A 19,617-nucleotide genomic window follows, 5' to 3' on the forward strand; every position below is an offset into this window, starting at 1 on the left:
GGAGGCCAGTCTGGGGAGTTTTTCTGCAATGTAGACAAGATTTTAACTTTCTACACTTTCGCACTTTCCCTCCTCCAAATTGGAAATCCATCCATGGGAGGCTGAGGCGGGAGGATTGCTTGAGCCCAGGATGTTGAGGTTACAGCGAGCCGTGATTGCACTGCTGCACTCCAGCCTGGGCGACAGAGCAAGGACCCCCTCCCCCAGCCCCACCGCTGAAGTCTCCCCAAAACAAAATTAACTAAATGCTACAAACAGTGGGTTAATCAGAAATTAGCTCCTGGGATGGGTCTAGATATCAACCCTTGTGTATTAGCATCCATGACCCTTTACAGTGGATTCTCTTTCAAAAACTGCTTCATCTATTTTCAATAGCAAATCTATGGGAATGACAACTGTCTGGCAGCCAGATTTTATTTTCCCTTTTCCTCAAATGCTCAATGCCCTATGACAGCAGATGGGAGCGAGTTTCTGCCGCTGTCAGTGAGCACTGCACAGAGTGGTGCTGCAGCCAGGAGAGGGCAGTGGTGGCCCGGGGCTGGGTCCTGGAAAGGAGCCGCCGCCCAGAGGAAGCCGGAGCCCTGTCTAAGAGGACTTGAATGGAGGTGGGAAGTTTACCAGAACAGTCACCTGTGGTGGCAGAGAACCCGAGTGCACAGGACAGGACCCGGCCCTTCCCCAGTGGCGTCTTCATCCCCCTGGAGGGTCCCCAGGGAGGACAGTGGGAGGTGGGCCCACAGTTCTGGAGTCCACAGGAGCCCACCTGACGCTCATGGGGTTGGGGCCAGGAGTCACTAAAACACTTAAGGGTCAGCTGGTGTCTCTCTTTAGAGCAGCTTGTTATCAAGAGACAGCAAAACACCTTCAGAACCCCCTATCCCATCTCTAGGAGTCCGTGCCCACCCGATGTTCTCTCATGCTCCAGCAGCAAGGCCAGCCAAGCCCCCTTTCCTCCTCCTCCTCAAGCCCCTCTTCTTGCACACTTCTCAGGCCTTTCCCAAGCTGCCTGGGGTTTTGTCCTCAGGACGGAGCTGGAAAGGGGAGAGAGGCAGCGTGCTGGGCCCGGTGAGCACCCTCTCCTTTGTAAATGAAGATGCCTCTGGTGACGTCCGCGGGGCGACGTGGGCACAGCCTCAGCCCCGTCCATGGGTCCATCCCCTCGGTCTGGAGTGGCATCCTGAGGGCACCTTCCTCCCTCTGTACCCCATGACAGCTTCCAGCTTGCCATCTGCCCGAGCCTGGTCCCTTCAGCCCCCGCCTCACATGTGCAGGGCTGACATCCACCCTGCTGGGCCCTTCTCCCTGTCCAGGTGGAGGCCGGTGGCCCTGCAGGGTGAGACATGCCCAGCATCTTCCCAGTTCACCTTTCAGCCACTCAGGCTCCTCGTGGTTCCTTGGTGTCTGCATCGCCTCCCGGTGGGTCGCCTCCGACCCTCCTTTCACTCTCCCTCTGTGAGGCCATCTTCGCTTGCCCCTGGAAGCCCACCTGGCTGCCCTGTGGCCCGCCCACCTGCCCGTCCTGCCACCTCCGCTGGTCTCTGAGCCCCACACCCGCACAGCTTGGCCTTCATCAAACTGCAGGACCCATATCCAAGTCTCCCTCCCATGGTCCCATGAACTGATAAATAGGAGGCTGGAGACAGACACAGGAGTAGGGGGAGGGCTGTGTTCACCAGGCTGGAGAGGAGATGCAGGAGTGATGGTGGCCCGTGTTCACCAGGAGAGGAGACACGGGAGTGGGGTGGGGGAAAGTGTTCACTGGGAGAGGAGATGCGGGTGTGGGGTGGGCCTGTGATCATCAGGAAATGGGAGCAGGAGTGGGGGGATGGGGGCTGTGTTCACTGGGAAAGATCCCATGTTTGATCTGCCTGCTTCTCCCTTCCATCCTGGCTGCCTTCACTGCCCTATAACAGGTGACAAGAGCAGAAGGTAAACAAGGATAAGAGGGAAAGCTGGTCATGGTGGAGATGGAGGCCCCAGGAGCAGGAGGGCCACAGAGGAGCCCAGTGGACCTGTTAGGAACACCAGGGGTCCTTGCCCCTCTAGGCAGCCAAGAGGAACATCTGGGGTAGGAGCTGGGTAGAGAAGCAGCTGCCAGAGAGGAACATCAGAGGGAGAAAGGAGCGGCTGGAGGGGAGGAGCAACTGGAGGAGAGGAGTAGCTTGTGGGGGCGGGGGAGCCTCTGAGAGAGAGGAACAGCTGGGGAAGGTGCCTGGCAGCACAGAAGGAAATTGTGAGGATCCCACTAGCCTCGTCCAATCACCCCTTCTTAGACAGTGAGAAGCTTCCCTGGGGTTGAACCTGGAGGACTTGCTGTGACCAGTGGAGATCACTGGTTGCCTACACCAGGTCCCTGGTGCCTGGCCATGGATCAGTACCTGTCTGTGGCCTGTTCGAAGCTGGGCCACACAGCAGGAGGCAAGTAGCGGGCGAGGGAGTGAAGCTTCCTGTGTATTTACAGCCACTCCCCTTGATGGGACACAGAGCCAGACCCTATCTCCAAAAACAGAAAGAAAATCCATCTCCATTAAACAGTAGCTCCCGTTCCCTCTCCTGGCAGCCCCTGGCAGCCACCATTCTACTTTGTTCCCGGGTTTGCTGACTATAGATCCTGAATATATATGTGAAATCATGCGGGGTTTATCCTTCTGTGACCGGCTCATTTCACCCAGCCTAATCTCTTCGGGGATCCTGCTGTCGTAGCGTGTGTCCGAATCTCCCTCCTGGTTACAGCTGGATCATATTCTATTACGTGGATATTCCGCGTTTTGTGTAGCCACTCATCCGTTGATGGACGCCGGTTGCCTCCACTGTGCGGCTCCCTGGATTGTGCTGCTGTGAGCTGGGCATGCGCTTCTGTTCCAGTTCCTGCTTTCAGTACTGCTGGGCATTTCCTGGGTGCAGCTTTCGGGTCTCTGGAGGAGCCCGGTCACAGGGTCCCTCTGCTGTTGGAGAACTCATGGTTTATACTCACTATTGCCGCAGTGTGGCCTCACAGTCACGTACAGAATTCCGAGTTCGAAGCTGGGTGCCCACTCCCTCTCTGATTCCGAAGGGGAAAAGAATTCGCCTGTGCTGAGTGTTCATCCCATGCCAGGCACAGGGCTGTGCTCTTACATGTGGGGTCGCTGTTTGGGGGCACCATATGGCGGGCCGATGGGCTCTGCTGTCTGGGGCTTGTTCCCTGGCCTGCGCAGTGCAGGTGGCATCCTCAGCGCTGGGATGAGGGCAGGTAGGGGGTCCGTGTGCCCCCCTCGCACACGAGCCCCTGAGCTCCAGGCCGAGGCTCCGGAGGGGCTGCTCACCCGGTGTGCTTTCCCTCCAGGTGAATGAGAAGATGTAGCACAGCGGCAGCCCGGGTGACACCTGCTGGGAGCTTGCGTGGACACCCCAGCCACCCCCAGCCCAGCCCAGCCAGAGCACCCTGCCCCTGGGCATCCCCCCGGCCATCCAGCCTCACCATGTCCAAGAGAGGCATGGGCAGCCGGGCCAAGGGGGACAAGGCGGAGGCCCTCGCGGCGCTGCAGGCGGCCAACGAGGAGCTTCGAGCCAAGCTCACAGACATCCAGATCGAGCTGCAGCAGGAGAAGAGCAAGGTGGGCTCTCCCCAGACCCCCCCTTGAATGCCCCTCCCTCCCGCCTCCCCCGGGGCCCCAGAGGCTCTTCCTAGAGTGGGTTTGGCCAGGTCCCTGTGGAAACCCCCACCCAGTTCTAGAGGCTGCCTGGGACAGACCACGTGGTTGGGGGTGGGGGCGGCAGGCAGTGGGAGACCGGATGAGGGCTCTGTAGGCAGAGGTGCTGTGGTGGTTACCGCAAACCACGATGAGCTCACAGAAAATATCCTCTGCTGTGCGGGGACAGCCCTCCCATCTGGGGCCGCAGGGCCTTGAGGGTCTGTGCCTAGTGGGGCCGTCCCTGGAAAGGACGCTGACTTTCCCACTGCAGCATCCGTGGTGGAACTGACCTGAAACAGAGTGGGCAGGTATGGCTTTCGCATGGGAATAAAGGAAAAAGACGGGCTGTCGGTTTAGAGCTTCCAGGTTCGGAGGAACAGCGCCTGTGACCAAACACGGAGATGCAGGGCAAGCCCAGGGGAATGGGGAGGCCCACGATGGCCTCTGGCTGGATGACCAGCACTTTGGGGCTCTTGAAGCCTCGGGAAAGATTGGCCAGTGCTGAGCTGTGCTGGCAGCCAAGGTGGGGGGAGTCTGCAGCGGGGGTAGGGGCTGACCAGAGGACAGGCCAAGCCCTAGGGTGGGCCACCCTTGCCTGAACCTCTTTCCACCTCCAGCATTACCTTTGCCCCCTCCTTTCCATCTCCTGGTCCCCAGGAGCCATTAAGAAGTGTGCCCGGGCTCCTGGAAGAAGAAGGCAAAGGAGAGAGCATCTGGAGAGAAGGCAGCACCAGGAAGGGGCTGGGCACGAAGGCAGGTGCCTGCCGCAGGCTTGGAAGAGCCTGGGTCACTCGTGGATGGTGTCCCCGCTCTGGGCCCTAGTTGTCTTCCTCCCCGCTTCTTCCCCAGCAAAGGCATCTCTCTCGGGGGTGCATGGTCTGCTGGTGGAGGGGAATCGGGTTATTTGGGGCTGGTTGCTTAACCTCTGACTTATTCAACCTCCTGTGATTTCACCTCCTTGTTATATCAAAAGAAGAATGTTGCGTGATACGTGATAATCATGTGTAGTTCAGATTTTGGTGCCCACACCACAAGGAAAGTTGTATTAGAACATGAGTCATCCCAGCACATTAGGAGGCCAAGGCGGGAGGATCGCTTGAGCCCAGGAGTGCGAGACCAGCCTGGGCAACATACGGAGACCTCATCTCTGCAAAAAAAAAAATGGACAAATTAGCCGAGTGCAGTGGTGTGCTCCTGTGGGCTCAGCTGCTCAGGAGGCTGAGGCGAGACAATTACTTGAGTCTGGGAGGTTGAGGCTACAGTAAGCTGTGATTGTGCCACTGTACTCTAGCCTGGGTGACAGAGCGAGACCCTGTCTCTCAAGAAATAAAAATGATTAAAAAAAAAACCCACAGCTGCACCTGCTCATTTGCATATTATCCTTGGAGTTGACCCACAAAACCTAAAATATTTACCATCTGGCCCCACCCCCGTTCCTCCCCCTCCTGCCGTGAGTTCCCTCCTCTGTAGGATGGGGATGAACGCAGCGCCCACTGCCTGTGGCCTGGAGGAGGGAGTGCTGCTGAGGCTCCCGGGCACAGCTGGGGGAGAGTCTCGCTTCTAGGATACCAGAAGGCCGATGGCACGGGGACATGGTCAGTAAATGTGCGTCCAGCACCTGCTCTGTGCCAGGTGCCCATAAATCGCAAACGGCAATGCCCAGAGGCCCAGACTTGCTGCAGGAGCACAAGGTCAGGGTGCTAATGTCCCCCACCCCCGAAAATGGGGAGTTGCCCCAAATGGAGAGACCAGGCTGTACGGCGAGCCTCAGACGTGGCTGTCGTCCTCCCTCTCCCCGTTTTGCTGGTGGAAGAAGAGATGACTCGTCCAGAGCCCAGGGAGAATGAAACCCTTTGTTTTATTGAGTAAAAGTATAACAATTATCTTTTTTTAAAAAAACAGTCTGTCACTCTGTCACCCTGTCTGGAGTGCAGTGGTGCGATCTCGGCTCACTACAGCCTCGACCTCCTGGGCTCAAGCAATCCTCTCGCCTCAACCCCCCAAGTAACTGAGACCACAGGTGTGCACCACCATGCCCAGCTATTTTTTTTTTTTTTTTTTTTTTTTACTTTTTTGTAGAGACTGGGTCTCGCCATGTTGCCCAGGCTGGTCTCAAACTCCTGGACTCAAGCGATCTTCCTGCCTCAGCCTCCCAGTGTGCTGGGATTACAGGGCTGAGCCACTGCCCCCAGCCAATAATTATCTTCTTAACACAAACACCACATGTGGACATCCCAGCTTTAGTGCCCGGTTCTCTGTCCACCCAATTACAGCAGCATCATGTGACGTTTTGTGCAGTTTTGCCAAAGCACATCCATCTGCGATGCCCCGAGGGACACACGCTCCTTGATGGTCAACAGGCCAGGTTTGCGGGCTCCCCAGGTGCCGGCGGGAGTTCCAGGGCCAGTGTCTGATGGCTGCAACCCAGACTCGCTGGGCACCTTGCGGGGTGTGTTTAGTTGTACCTGGAGGAGAGGATGTTCCCTCTTGGCACAACGTGCAGAAGGCACCAGAGGAAAGGAACAGAGAAGAGGCCTGTTTGCCTCAGAGCTCCTCGTCCTGGACACCCTCACCAGAGAGTTCATGTCATGGTTTCCTGCATAAGTGATCTGAGCCCCGCCTCCTCAAGCATAACTGACAGCTGGACGCACAGGCGGCAACTCCCGTCTGCCAAGTGACCACAGCGCCTCTTGGAGTCAGTTCCATGTGGAACAGTGCAGCTGGCACAAGCTCGTCCATGGTATTCACGTGCCCCACCGTGTTGGGCCTGTTGACAGCATCCAGGCTGATTCGATTTTCGGCTGATACCGCAGCCCTATATGTGGGTCTTGGACCACATGCAAAAGAATTCCTGTAGGAGACGTTCTTGCAAGCCAAATTGGGCCAGAACGTGTCTGTTTGCAGTTTGACGGTGACGTTCCCAGGGCCCGTGGAGAACAGAGAGGGCCCTTCAGGGAGGTCCAGCTGGCTCCCAAGGGCAGCTCCAGGAGCCAGGTCGGGGCAGAGTCCTTGCCGCTGGCTCACACCGGTGGGAAGGTGCTGGCTGCTCTGGGACCACTGGGGTTCAAGATCGTGACTTGGTGCTACTCCTTCCTGCAGACCTAGTTATCCGGGCTTAACCAAGGACTCTGAAATATTCTCATCTCTGCCAGGGGGTTCTTTCTAGGCTGGGGTTTTCACACCTCACTATGCAGTAGAGCCAGGACCTTGGTCCTGCTGGAGCAGAAGCTGCCGGGAGGCATGGGGAGGCATCGAACACGCCCAGGGCTGCTCAGCATCTGCATCATGGACTTACCCTCCCACACCAGCTCCTCTGGTCAGCTCCCTCCCTCTCCCAGCCCTTTCATCCTGCCAGTCCCAGGGGGCAGTGGATTTCCAACATTAAAGGAGCTTCCAGGAGATGCAGAAAATAACTATTCTTTGTCTCCTCAACTTCCAGGGTCTACAGCTAACTAAAGCAGGGGGCTGGAGAGGAAAAACGATGGGTGGGATACAGATGGCGCCTTGGACAAGAGAGAGCCCCCGGGCCACCAAGACCCCAGAGCATTCTCTGACCCTGCTCCTAACTCATTAACTCCTCCCTCCCCTGCCTCCTTGGCCCGACCCTCCCCCACCTCATTCACCTGCTCTTCTCCTACCTGGTCCTGTCTCCTACCGGTGCCTCCAACCCAAACCTGGACCTTCCCAGCCAAGCGTCATTTAAAACATTCAAGGCCGGGGACAGTGGTTCACACCTGTAGTCCCAGCACTTTGGAAGACCGAGGCGGGAGAATCACTTGAGCCCAGGAGTTCGAGACCAGCCTGGGCAACTTGGCAAAACCTGGTCTCCACCAAAAAAAAAATATATATATTTATACACACGCACACACACATATGTATATGTTATATGTGTGTGTATGTGTATATATATACACGTGTGTGTATAATACACATGTATATGTAATACACGCATATATATATATTTAAAAAACTGGGCATGGTGGCACTCACCTGTAGTCCCAGCTACGTGGGAAGATGACTTGAGCCCAGGAGGTTGAGGGTACAGTGAGCCATGATTGTGCCACTGCACTCTAGCCTGGGTGACAGAGCAAGACTGTCTCAAAAAACAAAACTTTTTTAAATTAAAAACATTTGAGGTTAAAAAAGATCGTGTGCACACAGAAAATAATATGGCAGACAGGCAGATAGGCACCACCCACAATTAACAAATTACCTCATTTGGGTTCAAATATAAGCAAACTAGAAGCTCTCCGCCTGGCTGCCTGCCCTTGTTCCTGCGCGCCCGCCGAGAGGTCTGGGTCCCCCTGTGCCCGGGCATCTTCCTGGCCTGACAATGACAGCAAGGGTCTCACCGACGGTAATGAGACTTCAGCTCATTGCACCTGAGGGCCCTGAGGACCTGGAGCCTCCAGCCCCTTTTCTTCCAGCTCCCACCTGGGCTTTCTCTTCTCCCTACTCCATTCCATAAATGGACTATCCCATCTGAGTCGACCTTTGAGTCTTCCTGAGCTGGGAAGGGCTCGAGGCTGTAGCTTCTGCGTGGTTAGAAACAGGACCATGGGAAGCCTTCAGGGGCCCCTGGGCTCTTGCAGCTCACACAGCATCTTGGCCTTTACCACAAACATGGGGATTCTTGATCTGCAAAACACTTGCATAAGTCATGGCCAAGCAGGGAAGAGAAAATAGGAATTCAGTCATTACAATGGTCAGCATCAATGCTTCTGAAGTCTTTACTGTGTCCATGCCAAAAGTAATATCGTCATTACAACCCCAGGACAGGAATCTGTAACTAGACCTGCAGCTGTGGAACCGGAGCCTCCTATCTAATTTCCAGCAGATCCAGATACCTCAGAAGCACCCATTGGGGAGAATCCAGTTCTGGACCTCAAGAGAGAAATCAGTGACCGGCCAGAGGAGCCATTCCCAGAACAGACCGACCTGCTCCACTGGCCTCCTGCAGCCTGGAGGGGACAGGCAGCCCCCAAGCCAGTCTGGAATCCAGCGGTACCCTGGAAGCTCCCACAGCCCACTGGTGGCCAAGGCAGCATCTGGCAGCCTCCACCAGCTCAGGCATGGGCAGGTGCTCCTGGGCTGCCGGTGCCTCCAGCAGGGCCTGAGCCTTCGCAGCTCCCAAGGCCGGATCCCAGCGTGGGCCCACCGATAGATGGGCCCTGCCTTCTGTGCAGTTTCCCTGCGGTTGTGGGAAGGTGTGCTCTCCTCTCACGTGGTGATTAAATCCGTTTACATTGAGCAACTGAGGGAGGGGGTGCTGCTTGTTCCTCTGCCATGGTCTTGGGCTGCCATGCACTGGGGAGCTCATCTCTTTATCAGGAATCATTAGAATTCCGCAACTGCATCATCAGATTTTGCAGGCTGCAATTTTCAGGGTAAGGAAGGTTCCTGTGAGTTCTGGAAAAAGCATTTCGGATTTCAGTCCGATGGTTAATCGATCAGCGAGGAAGACTTGAGCAGACTGAGATTTGACAAGTCAAAAATAAAATGTTTTAAATAAAAGCTGACCCTTCTCCAGGTGCCAGCCCTCTGGGAGAGTGAGACGGACGCTTCCCAGTGAGGAAGGGGAGGGGCTCACAGGAAGGGCTCTCGTGGGAACTGCAGGGATGTGAACTCGGCCTTATCTTGAGCTTGTCTTGAGGAAGGTGCAGTGTGTGCTCCTTTAAAGCGGGGAAGAGCCGTACATGTCGTGAGGATGTAAGTCACCGTGTTTTTGTCATGGACATGAAGGCTGCAGCTCTGGCCTGGGCACAACAGGGCCCCTGATGCCTGTTCCAGGGTTTGGCCACTGCCCACCCTCCTGCAGGCTGAGCCCCGCCTCTTGGAACTGCTTGATGAGGAACCAGTGCAGGGAGCAGAGAAAATCCACGGCAGTCACACCTTTCAGAGGTGCCTGGAAAGTCCTACAAGATCCCGGCTCTAACTGGGGGGCCTGCTTAGAGGTGGGAGACCCCGTGGAAGCTCCAGCCTCCTGCCCCCACAGGAAATGTGTCCTGGGCAGCTGTGCCCCTGCAGGCCTGTGGAGGGAGGTGGCAATGATGGGGACAGGGGCCGAGGCAAGGGGTGGCAGAGCCAGCAGACACAGTGGGTGGTGCTGGGGTCACTGCTGAGGAAGTGGCTTTGGAGCAGAGACCCCCCATGAGCACAGGAAGGCTCCGGGTGGGGCTAGAGCCCAGGTAGAAATGGGGTGAATGGGCATGGGTGTGACCTGGAGACCAGGAAGGCCAGGGCAGGTGCAGCCATCATGGGGAGGGTGCAGGAGAGGTCGGTAAAGGTGGCCATGGGCCCCGGGTCCGTGCAGGTGTGGGGCAGGAGGGGGCCTAGTAATGTATGGTCCACATGAGGACACTCTGGAGGGAGAAAGGGGGTTACTGATCACTATGCTGGAACAACAAGGAAAGCCAGCCTCCCCGGACTGCTGGGCATCCCACCGTGGCAAGGCAGGGAGCTTGGGCTGTGCTCCAGGCACGGCCAACAGCCTCTGGGAGCCTTAAAGCTGGACATGACCTGACTTCTATTTGCATATTATATATTGTAAATACGTTTATTTAAAATATTTCGACGTTTTAAACATACCCTCTGGCTGCTGTGGGAGGGGCTGAGGGGAGCAGAGAGCAGTGGGAGGCGGCTGCTCATGCCGTGGCTGAGGGTGGCAGCTGTGGAGGGGCATAGGGCAGAGACAGCAGGATATGTGGGCAGGCAGGGGTAGAGTCTGTGGGTGGACGGTGTGTGGAACGGCTCTGGGACACGGGAGAGGAGCCAGGAGGTGTGGGCAGGTGTGGGGGTAGAGTCTGTGGGTGGACGGTGTGTGGAACGGCTCTGGGACACGGGAGAGGAGCCAGGAGGTGTGGGCAGGTGTGGGGGTAGAGTCTGTGGGTGGACGGTGTGTGGAACGGCTCTGGGACACGGGAGAGGAGCCAGGAGGTGTGGGCAGGTGTGGGGGTAGAGTCTGTGGGTGGACGGTGTGTGGAATGGCTCTGGGACACGGGAGAGGAGCCAGGAGGTGTGGGCAGGTGTGGGGGTAGAGTCTGTGGGTGGACGGTGTGTGGAATGGCTCTGGGACACGAGGGAGAGGGGCCAGGAGGTGTGGGCAGGTGGGGGTAGAGTGTGCGCGTGGACGGTGATTGGGATGCTCCAGGCTCGGGTCTGAGCAGCAGTGGCCGGGCTGCCCTTTGCTGAGGTGGCATCTGGGCAGGATAATGGGCACTGGGGGCCGGAGAACATCAAGGATTCTGCATGGGATAGGGCACCATGGAGCCTCACACCAACATCCAGGTGGGGGCTGCCATGTTGGCGGTGAGCATAGGTGGCCACTGTCCCGCGGGGCACACGGGTCTCAGGTGTGGGAACAGGGTCTCCGGGTGGTGGGAGATGCTGCCCGGAGAACAGCGCGAGGGGAGACGGGGCTGGGACCCGCCCTGGGCACTCGGCTTGTCAGCTGGGAAGCCCAGAGAGGGCAGCGAGGAGGCCATGCTCTTGGCCTTCTCCCTCCTCACATCTGCTTCCAGAACATTCCATCCCGCCTCGGTTCTTTTGGGCTGTTAGGTTTTAAGAAGGGTCTCTTTTCCTGGTTCCTTATTTTGTTCTTATCTTCTTTTCTTCAGTGTTTTTGTCTACAAAGTCCCACGTGGCTCTTTTGATTTACATGAATGTCTTGCATTTAAAAAAAGTCTCTGCCTGCCCCTGGGGACTGTCTGCTTATTACTGTGGGTACCTGAATGTTCTGAGCCTTTAGGAGTGGGGAAATAGTTCCCATAAAGAGTCTGGGATTCAGATTCTCCTTGTCCACAGCCACGTGTCTCCTGGGACAGAGCAGCTCTCCACCTCCCCTCCGACACCGGCTCACATGGAGGATGCATCCGACTACCCGGCTGCCGCTTCTTGGTCAGCCTCCCGCTGCCTGGCTGCGAATCCCCTCTCCCCACTCCCTCTGTCCTTCCCTTCTGCCCCCTTTGGCTGCTCCATTCTTTCCTACTCCTCAGAAAGAAACAGACAGTTCTCATCAGAGAACATGCACAGCTAGGGTTTGAAAGACTGTGACCTTCCCACTTTCTAAAGCGTGACTTACTGAAATGTACAAGAAATACACCTACCTAGTGACCAGGACGCTGTATATCCCTGGTCTGAAAGCAGTTGTCACCTCAGTCCAGGGCTTACTAGCCACTCTTGGCCTGCTTTAGGGGATTCAACTTGCACCTCCCAGGATTCTGTGATAAAGTTCAGGAGGTAGATCTGTGAATGGCCAAAAGCATTAGCGGTATTATTTAAGGACATGCAAATCAAAACAAAGTCAAAGCACCCAGTTGCTTTTTACATGGCAGATCCCTGGGGTCGCTGATTGGGTGGAGAAGTGATGCTCTGAGAAGCCGCTGGAAGCTTCTCTGCAGATGCCTTGGCCACCAGTGCACGGCCCTGAGATGCTGCCAGGCTTCTGTGGCAGTGACTCCGCTGTTAGGAAAAGCGGAATCCGGCAGATATACAGGGTGTTGGTTTTAGCTCTGCTAATGAGAAGGAACAAAGTGGCCACCTGGCTGTCCCGACCTGAGGAAATTGCTAAGGATGTTACGTTGTGTTTACGCAGCAGACTGCCCTGCAGCCATTGGAATCTCATTGAGGAAGAATGTTTGCTAATAGAGGAACTCCCCATTGTCAGGCTAAGAAAAGCCTGGGAAAGGGACAGCAGGGCTTTGTGGAGTTTTCCTGTTGAGGAAAATCTTCACCTGTATCAGGTCATGGAGACACTTTCCTATGTTTTCTTCTAGAAGCTGTGGTGTTTTACCTCTCAATTTTAAATTGGAAACCCAGCAGGGATTGATTTTGGCACATGACGTGAGTAGGATATGATTGTGGATATAAGACGGACCTGGCACCTTTCCCGTGAAAAAGGCTTTACCCGCTGCACTTGCAGCTTCACTTTTCCAATAAAGCCGTGGCCATGCGTGTGAGCCTGTGACATAGTCAGCGTTACCAGCCAGTCCTTCGCCTCTTCTGGGTGTGAGCCTGTGTCATAGCATTACCGGCCAGTCCTTCGCCTCTTCCGGGAGGATGCCTGTGCCGTGCGACTTTGCAGAGCTTTGCTTCGTTCTGGTCAGTGCAGCAGTGACCTGGGCCAGGCCCAAGCCCAGCCCTCTGTCTCCCCTGCTTACTCCTTCACCTCTGTCCTCCTGTGTCTAGACCAGTGGCCAGTCCCAGGAAAAGTGCCATGTGGTACCCACTGAGCCCAGCCTAGGCCACCTGACTCTAGCTGACTACTAGACTCATGAGAAAAAAACGAATGGTTGTTGCTTCTGTGTAGTATGGCGAAAGTTTACTTATTATTTTTGAGACAGAGTCTCACTCTGTCACCCAGGATGGAGTGCAGTGGTGCGATCATAGCTCACTGCAGCCTCTACCCCCTGGCTCAAGCAATCCTCCCACTTCATCCTCCCAAGTAGCTGGGACTACAGGCATGCATCACTGCACCTGGCTAATTTTTTAATTTAGTTTTTTGTACAGACGGGATCTCACTGTGTTGCCCAGGCTGGTCTTGAACTCCTCAAGCCACCCTCCTGCGTCTGCCTTGCACAGTGCTGGGATTACAGGATGAGCCACTGTGCCCGAACAGCAAGAGTTGGCTGTTAGTCACGGAAGCTCCCTGATAGCCTGTTTTGGATTCTATTCTCTCTCGGTTCTTTGCATTTCCATCTACATTTTAGAATCCCTTTGGAGATTTGCATCTTTATAACAGCTTCTATACTTTGAATTGCATTGAATCTACAGATCAATTTGAGGAAAATAAACATGTTTATAATGTCGAGTCTTTGGATTCACGAGTACGAGATATTCTTCCATTTATTTAAATGCTTTTAAATTTCTGTCTAACACTTGGTACTTTTCAGCACAGAGGTCTTGGGCATGTTTTCCAACACGTATTCAAAAGTGTTGGATTTTTTGGATACCATTATAAATGGTACGTTTGATATTTTCATTCCTAATTTTTTGCTGATGATGTATAGAAATCCAGTGATTTAAAAAATATTTGAATTGAGCGTTCCTCAATGAATTCATTTCTTCATTCAACCAATCTAATGAATACATATTTTTCCATGACATGGGAAAAGCGTGGTGAGTGGCTGCATGATCCGGGCGAGGGTGAGTTATGCATGAAGTGTTAGCTGGTGCGGCTCCGATTCCATAAACACTTCCCCGAGCTGCCAAATGCCAAAAAATCTGCTCAAATTAGCGCTGAGCACCGTTCATATACCCGCTCTGCCGCCAGCTCCAGCCCTGGCGGGTCACCGCGATCGCGGCCGGGGTCACCCTGGCGGGTCACGGAGATCGCGGCCGGGGTCACCCTGGCGGGTCACCGAGATCGCGGCCGGGGTCACCCTGGCGGGTCACTGCGATGGCGGCCGGGGTCACCCTGGCGGGTCACTGCGATCGCGGCTGGGGTCATGCCAGTGGTACACTTCTGTGATCAGAGGGGCACTCTGGGCCCCCTGCTACCGATGGGCTGGGATCCCACCAGCGGCCCAGAGGAGGTCTCCGCACAGCCGCTTGTCAGCCCGGCTGCACTCATCTGGGCCCTTCCAGGCGCCACAGCCCTGATCTTGAACTCTAGTTTTCTGCGTTATCCTGGAGTCATCTCAGGGGACGTTACGGCTGGTTTAAAATAGAGATGTTGACCTGTGACTCGGTGACAGCAGGACAGGCCTGGTAGAGGAGGTTGGTGTGTTCCCCTTCAGTGTTTGTCATTTGCATAAAGGAAATAGTCCTTAAATAGTTGTCTCCAAAGAGGACCCCAAATTCTAGAGCAATTGTTGGAGGTTAGCGGAAGATACTTTCTCTGGAAATAAGACTGTAGGGAAAAATGTTGTTTCTAGTAGAAATGTGGTTTGACTAAAAGTTACTCGTGAAAAAAATGGAAAGGACCTTTGTCCATTTCATTTAAGATTCTATCAACCTTGGAGCAGCCCTGAGGGCTCAGCAGTCCTCCAGCTCCCACTGGAGCCGTGAATATTTGGCGACATCATAAATGAGTATGGCCATGTCCGGCCATAAGCGGGCATTGGGCCGGATGTGCTGGAAACTCCTCGGAGTGGGAGCGCAAGGCCCTTGGCAGCAGAACCTGGTCCATGGTGGGCAGGGGCTCTCGGCACTGTGGTCCGAATGTAGGACCCCCACAGCATGTCCTCCCCCAACCCCAGACAGGGCCCTTGCTGGGCTATTTTGTTGCTTGTTAGAAGAAGTGCCTTTTCTCCACGGTTTAAAACAGTAACAATCTCAACTCCTGGAATGTATTTTTGATTCAGATGCCAACAATTCTCATGAATAACAACGGATAAAACCTTTCAGCGCATTGCAGATTCCAGTGGGTGACCTCAGGTTTGCCTGAACGGTTCCTGCTGCTCGGGTGTTCAGTGCTTTGCAGATTTGACGGTGACCTTAGGTTTGCCTGAACGGTACCTGCTGCTCAGGTGTTCAGGGTGTTGCAGATTCTGGTGGGTGACCTCAGGTTTGCCTGAACGGTACCTCTGCTCAGGTGTCCCTCAGGACCTTCCCCAGGTGCGGCCTGGTCAGAACTGTGCGTTGTGGCCACCTGTCCTGGGAGCGCCGGCTTTGTGCCACTTTGTGCTGGTCATTGGATCTCACCCGAACGAGTGGGGAATGGTCCATCCTCGTGGCATCCAGGTCTGGCCTGAGGGTTGAAGCCGATCTTGACCCAGGGAGGGAGCATAGTGGCGCCTGTCGCTGCTGAAATACAGGTCTGCAGGCAACGTGGGTGACCTTGTTTCTAGGCGTAGGACAGAAGCATCTGGGTGGCCAGGCTGGGCTGGGCTCGCTGCACTGGGGCCTTGTCCACATGTGGGCCTCGGGGCCTGGCCAGTGTCCACACTTCCAGCTCTTGTCCACCCTTCAGGGTCTGTCCTGATGCTGTCCGGACTCTACCCCTGAAGGGTGGGCAGGCCTGTGGCTACCTGCTGGTTTCTGGCTTGGTTTCTCCCCAGGTCACCCCTGCTTCACCCCTACTTCACCCCCACTTCACCCCCACTTCACCCCTGCAGCTGGACAGGGCCACGCCAGTGTGGCTGCCCAAGCCCGTTGGTTAAGGGAGGGATGGGGCATCTGTCAGAAACACGCACAAACACCTGGTGTCCCATAGATCAGGGTGGTGCTTGTTTTGAACTGGTGGAAAAGCACATTGGGGCTCACAAAATGTGACCCATTCTGGGCAGGCGTGAGAGGAAGGAGACGTCATCCTCGACTCTTTCAGAAGTAGGTTTAGTGGATGTTTCAGAAATGACTTTAGTTAAATGCCTCATTCACACATGTCATAGCCCCCGATGGCCTAAACTGCAAGGTTTCCAAGCCCCATTAGGTGTGTGTGCATGCATCTCTGCCTGTGCATGTATGTGTGCGTGTGTGTGTCTGTGCATGCATGTGGAGGGGGCATGTGTGTTTTGTGTGCATGTGTGTGCACAAGTGTGTGCGTGTGTGTGCACATGTGTGTAGGCATGTGTGTGGTGTGTGTGCACATGTGTGTATGTGGGGGCATGTGTGTGGTGTGTGCCTCTGTGCCTGTGTGTGCATGTGTGTGGTGTGTGCATGTGTGTGGTATGTGGTGTCTGGTGTGTGCATGTATGTGGTGTGTGTGCATGTGTGTGGTGTGAGGTGTGTGATGTGTGGTTTGTGCATGTGGGTGGTGTGTGCATGTGGGTGGTGTGTGGTCTGTGGTGCTTGCATGTGTGTGGTGTGTGCGTGTGTGTGCTGTGTGCCTGTGCGTGCATGTGTGTGGTCTGCACATGAGTAGGGTGAGGGGAACAGGATGGGTGAGGCTTGAGCAATCAGCAGGCTTCATGGGTCTCCCCTGCGTCCCCTGGGACCTCGTAGCTCCATGCCAGCTCTCCCTAACCCCTTAGACTTCTAAGGGTGGAGCCTCAGATGTTAATGGTTCAGACTCTAGGCGCTCTATTTAAACAGTGACTCTCTACCCTGGCCCTATGTTACAATCCCCAGTGGAGTGAGAGATGAAGAACAGCCCAGCACCCAATTGCCCCCACCCTGTGCCTCTGCCCAGAGGTCCCTTTCACCCCACAAGGCGTCTCCTGCTTTAGGCCTGTCCCCAACCCCCTGGGCAGATTTACCAGTCTCTGGTTGCCTGTGGTTGTTAACTCAGATGGCAGTAAATAGCAGTGCCGTGGCTCCTGGGGGATGCTGGGGAGATGACTGCAGCTCACCTGGGGGTCAGTGGGGAGATGGCCACAACTCACCGACATCTGGCCCACCTGTGGATCCCAGGAGAGGTGTGAGAATAGACACCAGAGCTCACTGTGTGGAATTACAAGTGATTACATGATACAGAACCCAGTTAGATATTTCAGGGAAATTCAGGAAGACTGAAGTAACAGAAGTGAACAACAGGAAAATAAATCTCATCAAGTTACTATAACAAAAAGAAATAAGAAGTAGAAAAATGTTCCTACAGACAATTAAACCGTACCGGACAAATGCTCCAAAACAGATGGAAGCTATGATGGGCTGTTTCAAAAGGAACTAAAGGACATCAATAAAATGATATAAGGGGCTGGTGGGGTGGCTCACGCCTGTAATCCCAGCACTTTGGGAGGTGGAGGCAGGCGGATCTCCTGAGCCCAGGAGTTTGAGACCAGACTCGGCACCATTGACCCCATCTCTGTGGCACATGCTGCGTAATTTCTTTTCTCTACTGATTCCCATTCAAGTTTTCATGAAGGTGAAATTATTGCCTGGTTGGAGGAGGGGCAAGCTGGGCTCTGGGCACAGTGTGGGCCTCAGTTCTGGCGCCGCCATGCCTCGCACAGGACCTGCTGTCCCCAAGCCGCAGCCCCACAAGCACGGTGAGCAGAACAGCCTCCCCAGCCTCCTTCCCCTACACACCACGCGCGTTCCGGAGCCCGAGTGAAGGGCATTCGGCACGGGACGAGAGGACTCCCTAGTCCCCACCCACAAGTGGTATAGAAACGCCCTGGAAAATCTCACTTTTTTACCATTGAACTCAGCGTGAGCTGGAAAAGCAGGAGCTCCCACCTTAAGTGGAAGCCAAAGTAAGGACCGTGTCTGCTCACTCCGGCCTCTTGGGAGTCAGCAGAACTCACACAGCTGGACCAACGACGCTCGCTGGGCCCCGTGTGCAGTTGGGGAATCTCTGGGCCTCGAGCAAGGTTTGGAGAGAGCGTGGTGGCTGGGATTTCTCTGTACTGTGGGGTCTGGGTGGACCAAAAGAAAGGCTCAGGGTTGAGCCCTGCAGGACACGAGGACTGCCAGCCAGGTAGCAGCAGAGTGAGTCAGTGCCACATGTCCTGATGGGGAAATAGCAGCCACCTGTCCCCCAGCAACCCCTCCCCCAGCAACCCCAGAAAGCCTCCGGAAGGGAGGGAGACAAGACAGTCACAAAGAGAGAAATAAGCACTTTTACGGAGTGATCACCGCTGTGCAGAAAGTGAAAAAAAGTAACAAAATCGGCGTGCCTGGGAGGGCAGGGACAGAAGCCCTAGTGTGGGGACGGACTGTGCTGGGCCAGGAGGAGATGACACCAGGAACCTTCAGAGGCCACGCCACGTGCTGCAGGAGGGCTTCCGGCTGGGGAGGAGTCGGGGATCCAGGTTTTGTGGGATCAGAATTCCTACAGCTATGGGTGAAGAAAACAAAATGCCAAGTTCAGAGTTGCCAAGAAAACAAAATGCCAAGTTCAGGGCGTGGGTGAGGGCATGGGCGTGGGTAAGGGTGTGGGCATGGGTTAGAGCGTGGGTGAGGGTGTGGATGTGGATGAGGGTATGGATGTGGGTGAGGGCGTGGGAGAGGGTGTGGGCATGGGTGTGGGGGCTGGAACCTGCGTTTCATTCTCTGTGGTGCCCTTTCCATGGGGTATGAGATCCTGTGGCTCCTGCAAGGACCTTGCTTATATTCTAAGTGCGCCTGAGGGTCCCAAGGGGGCTGAAGCGTTGAGCTTTATGTTCCAAGGGACCCCTTTTCTGTGGGATTGTGGCACAGCGGGGGGAGGTGGGTTGGAAGAGGACGTGGCCCTGGGCAGGAGAGCAGGTGGCAGGCTTGGGGGTACCCACAGCGGGAGCTGACAGGTTTGCCGATGGCTGGGAGTGGGACGTCAGGAAGGATGGGAGCCAAGAGCAGAGGCTCCGGCTGAGGGGCCATTTCCTGGGACCAGGGCTGCAGCGGAATTCTGCTTGGACAGATGAGACGTGAGATGTCCCTTGCGTGGCTGTATATTCCTCAGGTCCTGGCAGGAAGCAGATGATGCCCAGGGCATGGCCAAGAGGTTACCCTGGGGCTGTTTCTCTGAGTAGATGGGGGAGGTGGAAGAGCCGGGGCCAGTGGGGACACAGCTGACTCCATCCTGCGTCTGTAGGGACAAGGGGGGCGTCTGTTATGAGAGATACGGCCTGGGGAGCAGGGCCACCTCCCAACAGAAGTGGGGGCCGCAGACGGACCTCCTGGGCCTGCTAATGGTGCCTCTGTGGTCATGTTCCCTGTGTCCTGTTGGGGCTACCCACTGGCCGGACCCAAGAGCGGTCAGAGAGTGGGGGTCCCGGAGAGGCAGCCTCGCAGGCTAGCCCCCCGCATGCAGGCCACAGGACCCTCACAGTCACCAAGGCCTGGCCCCCAGAGTTCCAGAGAGGGGGCTGGGCCAGTGATGAGAGCTTGGGGTCCAGCAGCATGCGATGGTCTTGGAGGCCCAGGAAGGAACAGAGGGAAGAGGGCAGGGCTGTGGGTGCACCCCAGAGTCATCAGGCCAGAAGATGGGGGCCGTGGGTGCACCCCCAGTCATAAGGCCAGAAGGTGGGGGCTGTGGGTACACCCCAGAGTCATAAGGCCAGAAGGTGGGGGCTGTGGGTACACCCCAGAGTCATAAGGCCAGAAGGTGGGGGCCGTGGGTGCACCCCAGAGTCATCAGGCC

At 55.6% G+C, this 19,617-nt stretch overlaps 1 protein-coding gene across 1 annotated transcript in view; it reads left to right on the forward strand.

Moving 5' to 3' along the window:
- Positions 1-19,617, forward strand: part of JAKMIP3 (Janus kinase and microtubule interacting protein 3) — a 133,214-nt gene that overhangs the window by 56,218 nt on the left and 57,379 nt on the right. Inside the window, 1 exon segment of the mRNA XM_077947868.1 lies at positions 3,326-3,596. Within this exon segment, the coding sequence (XP_077803994.1) occupies positions 3,330-3,596 (267 nt within the window). The 5' untranslated portion in view covers positions 3,326-3,329.

The sequence above is a fragment of the Macaca mulatta genome, chromosome 9 (assembly GCF_049350105.2).
Source record: "Macaca mulatta isolate MMU2019108-1 chromosome 9, T2T-MMU8v2.0, whole genome shotgun sequence".
Taxonomy (NCBI): domain Eukaryota; kingdom Metazoa; phylum Chordata; class Mammalia; order Primates; family Cercopithecidae; genus Macaca; species Macaca mulatta.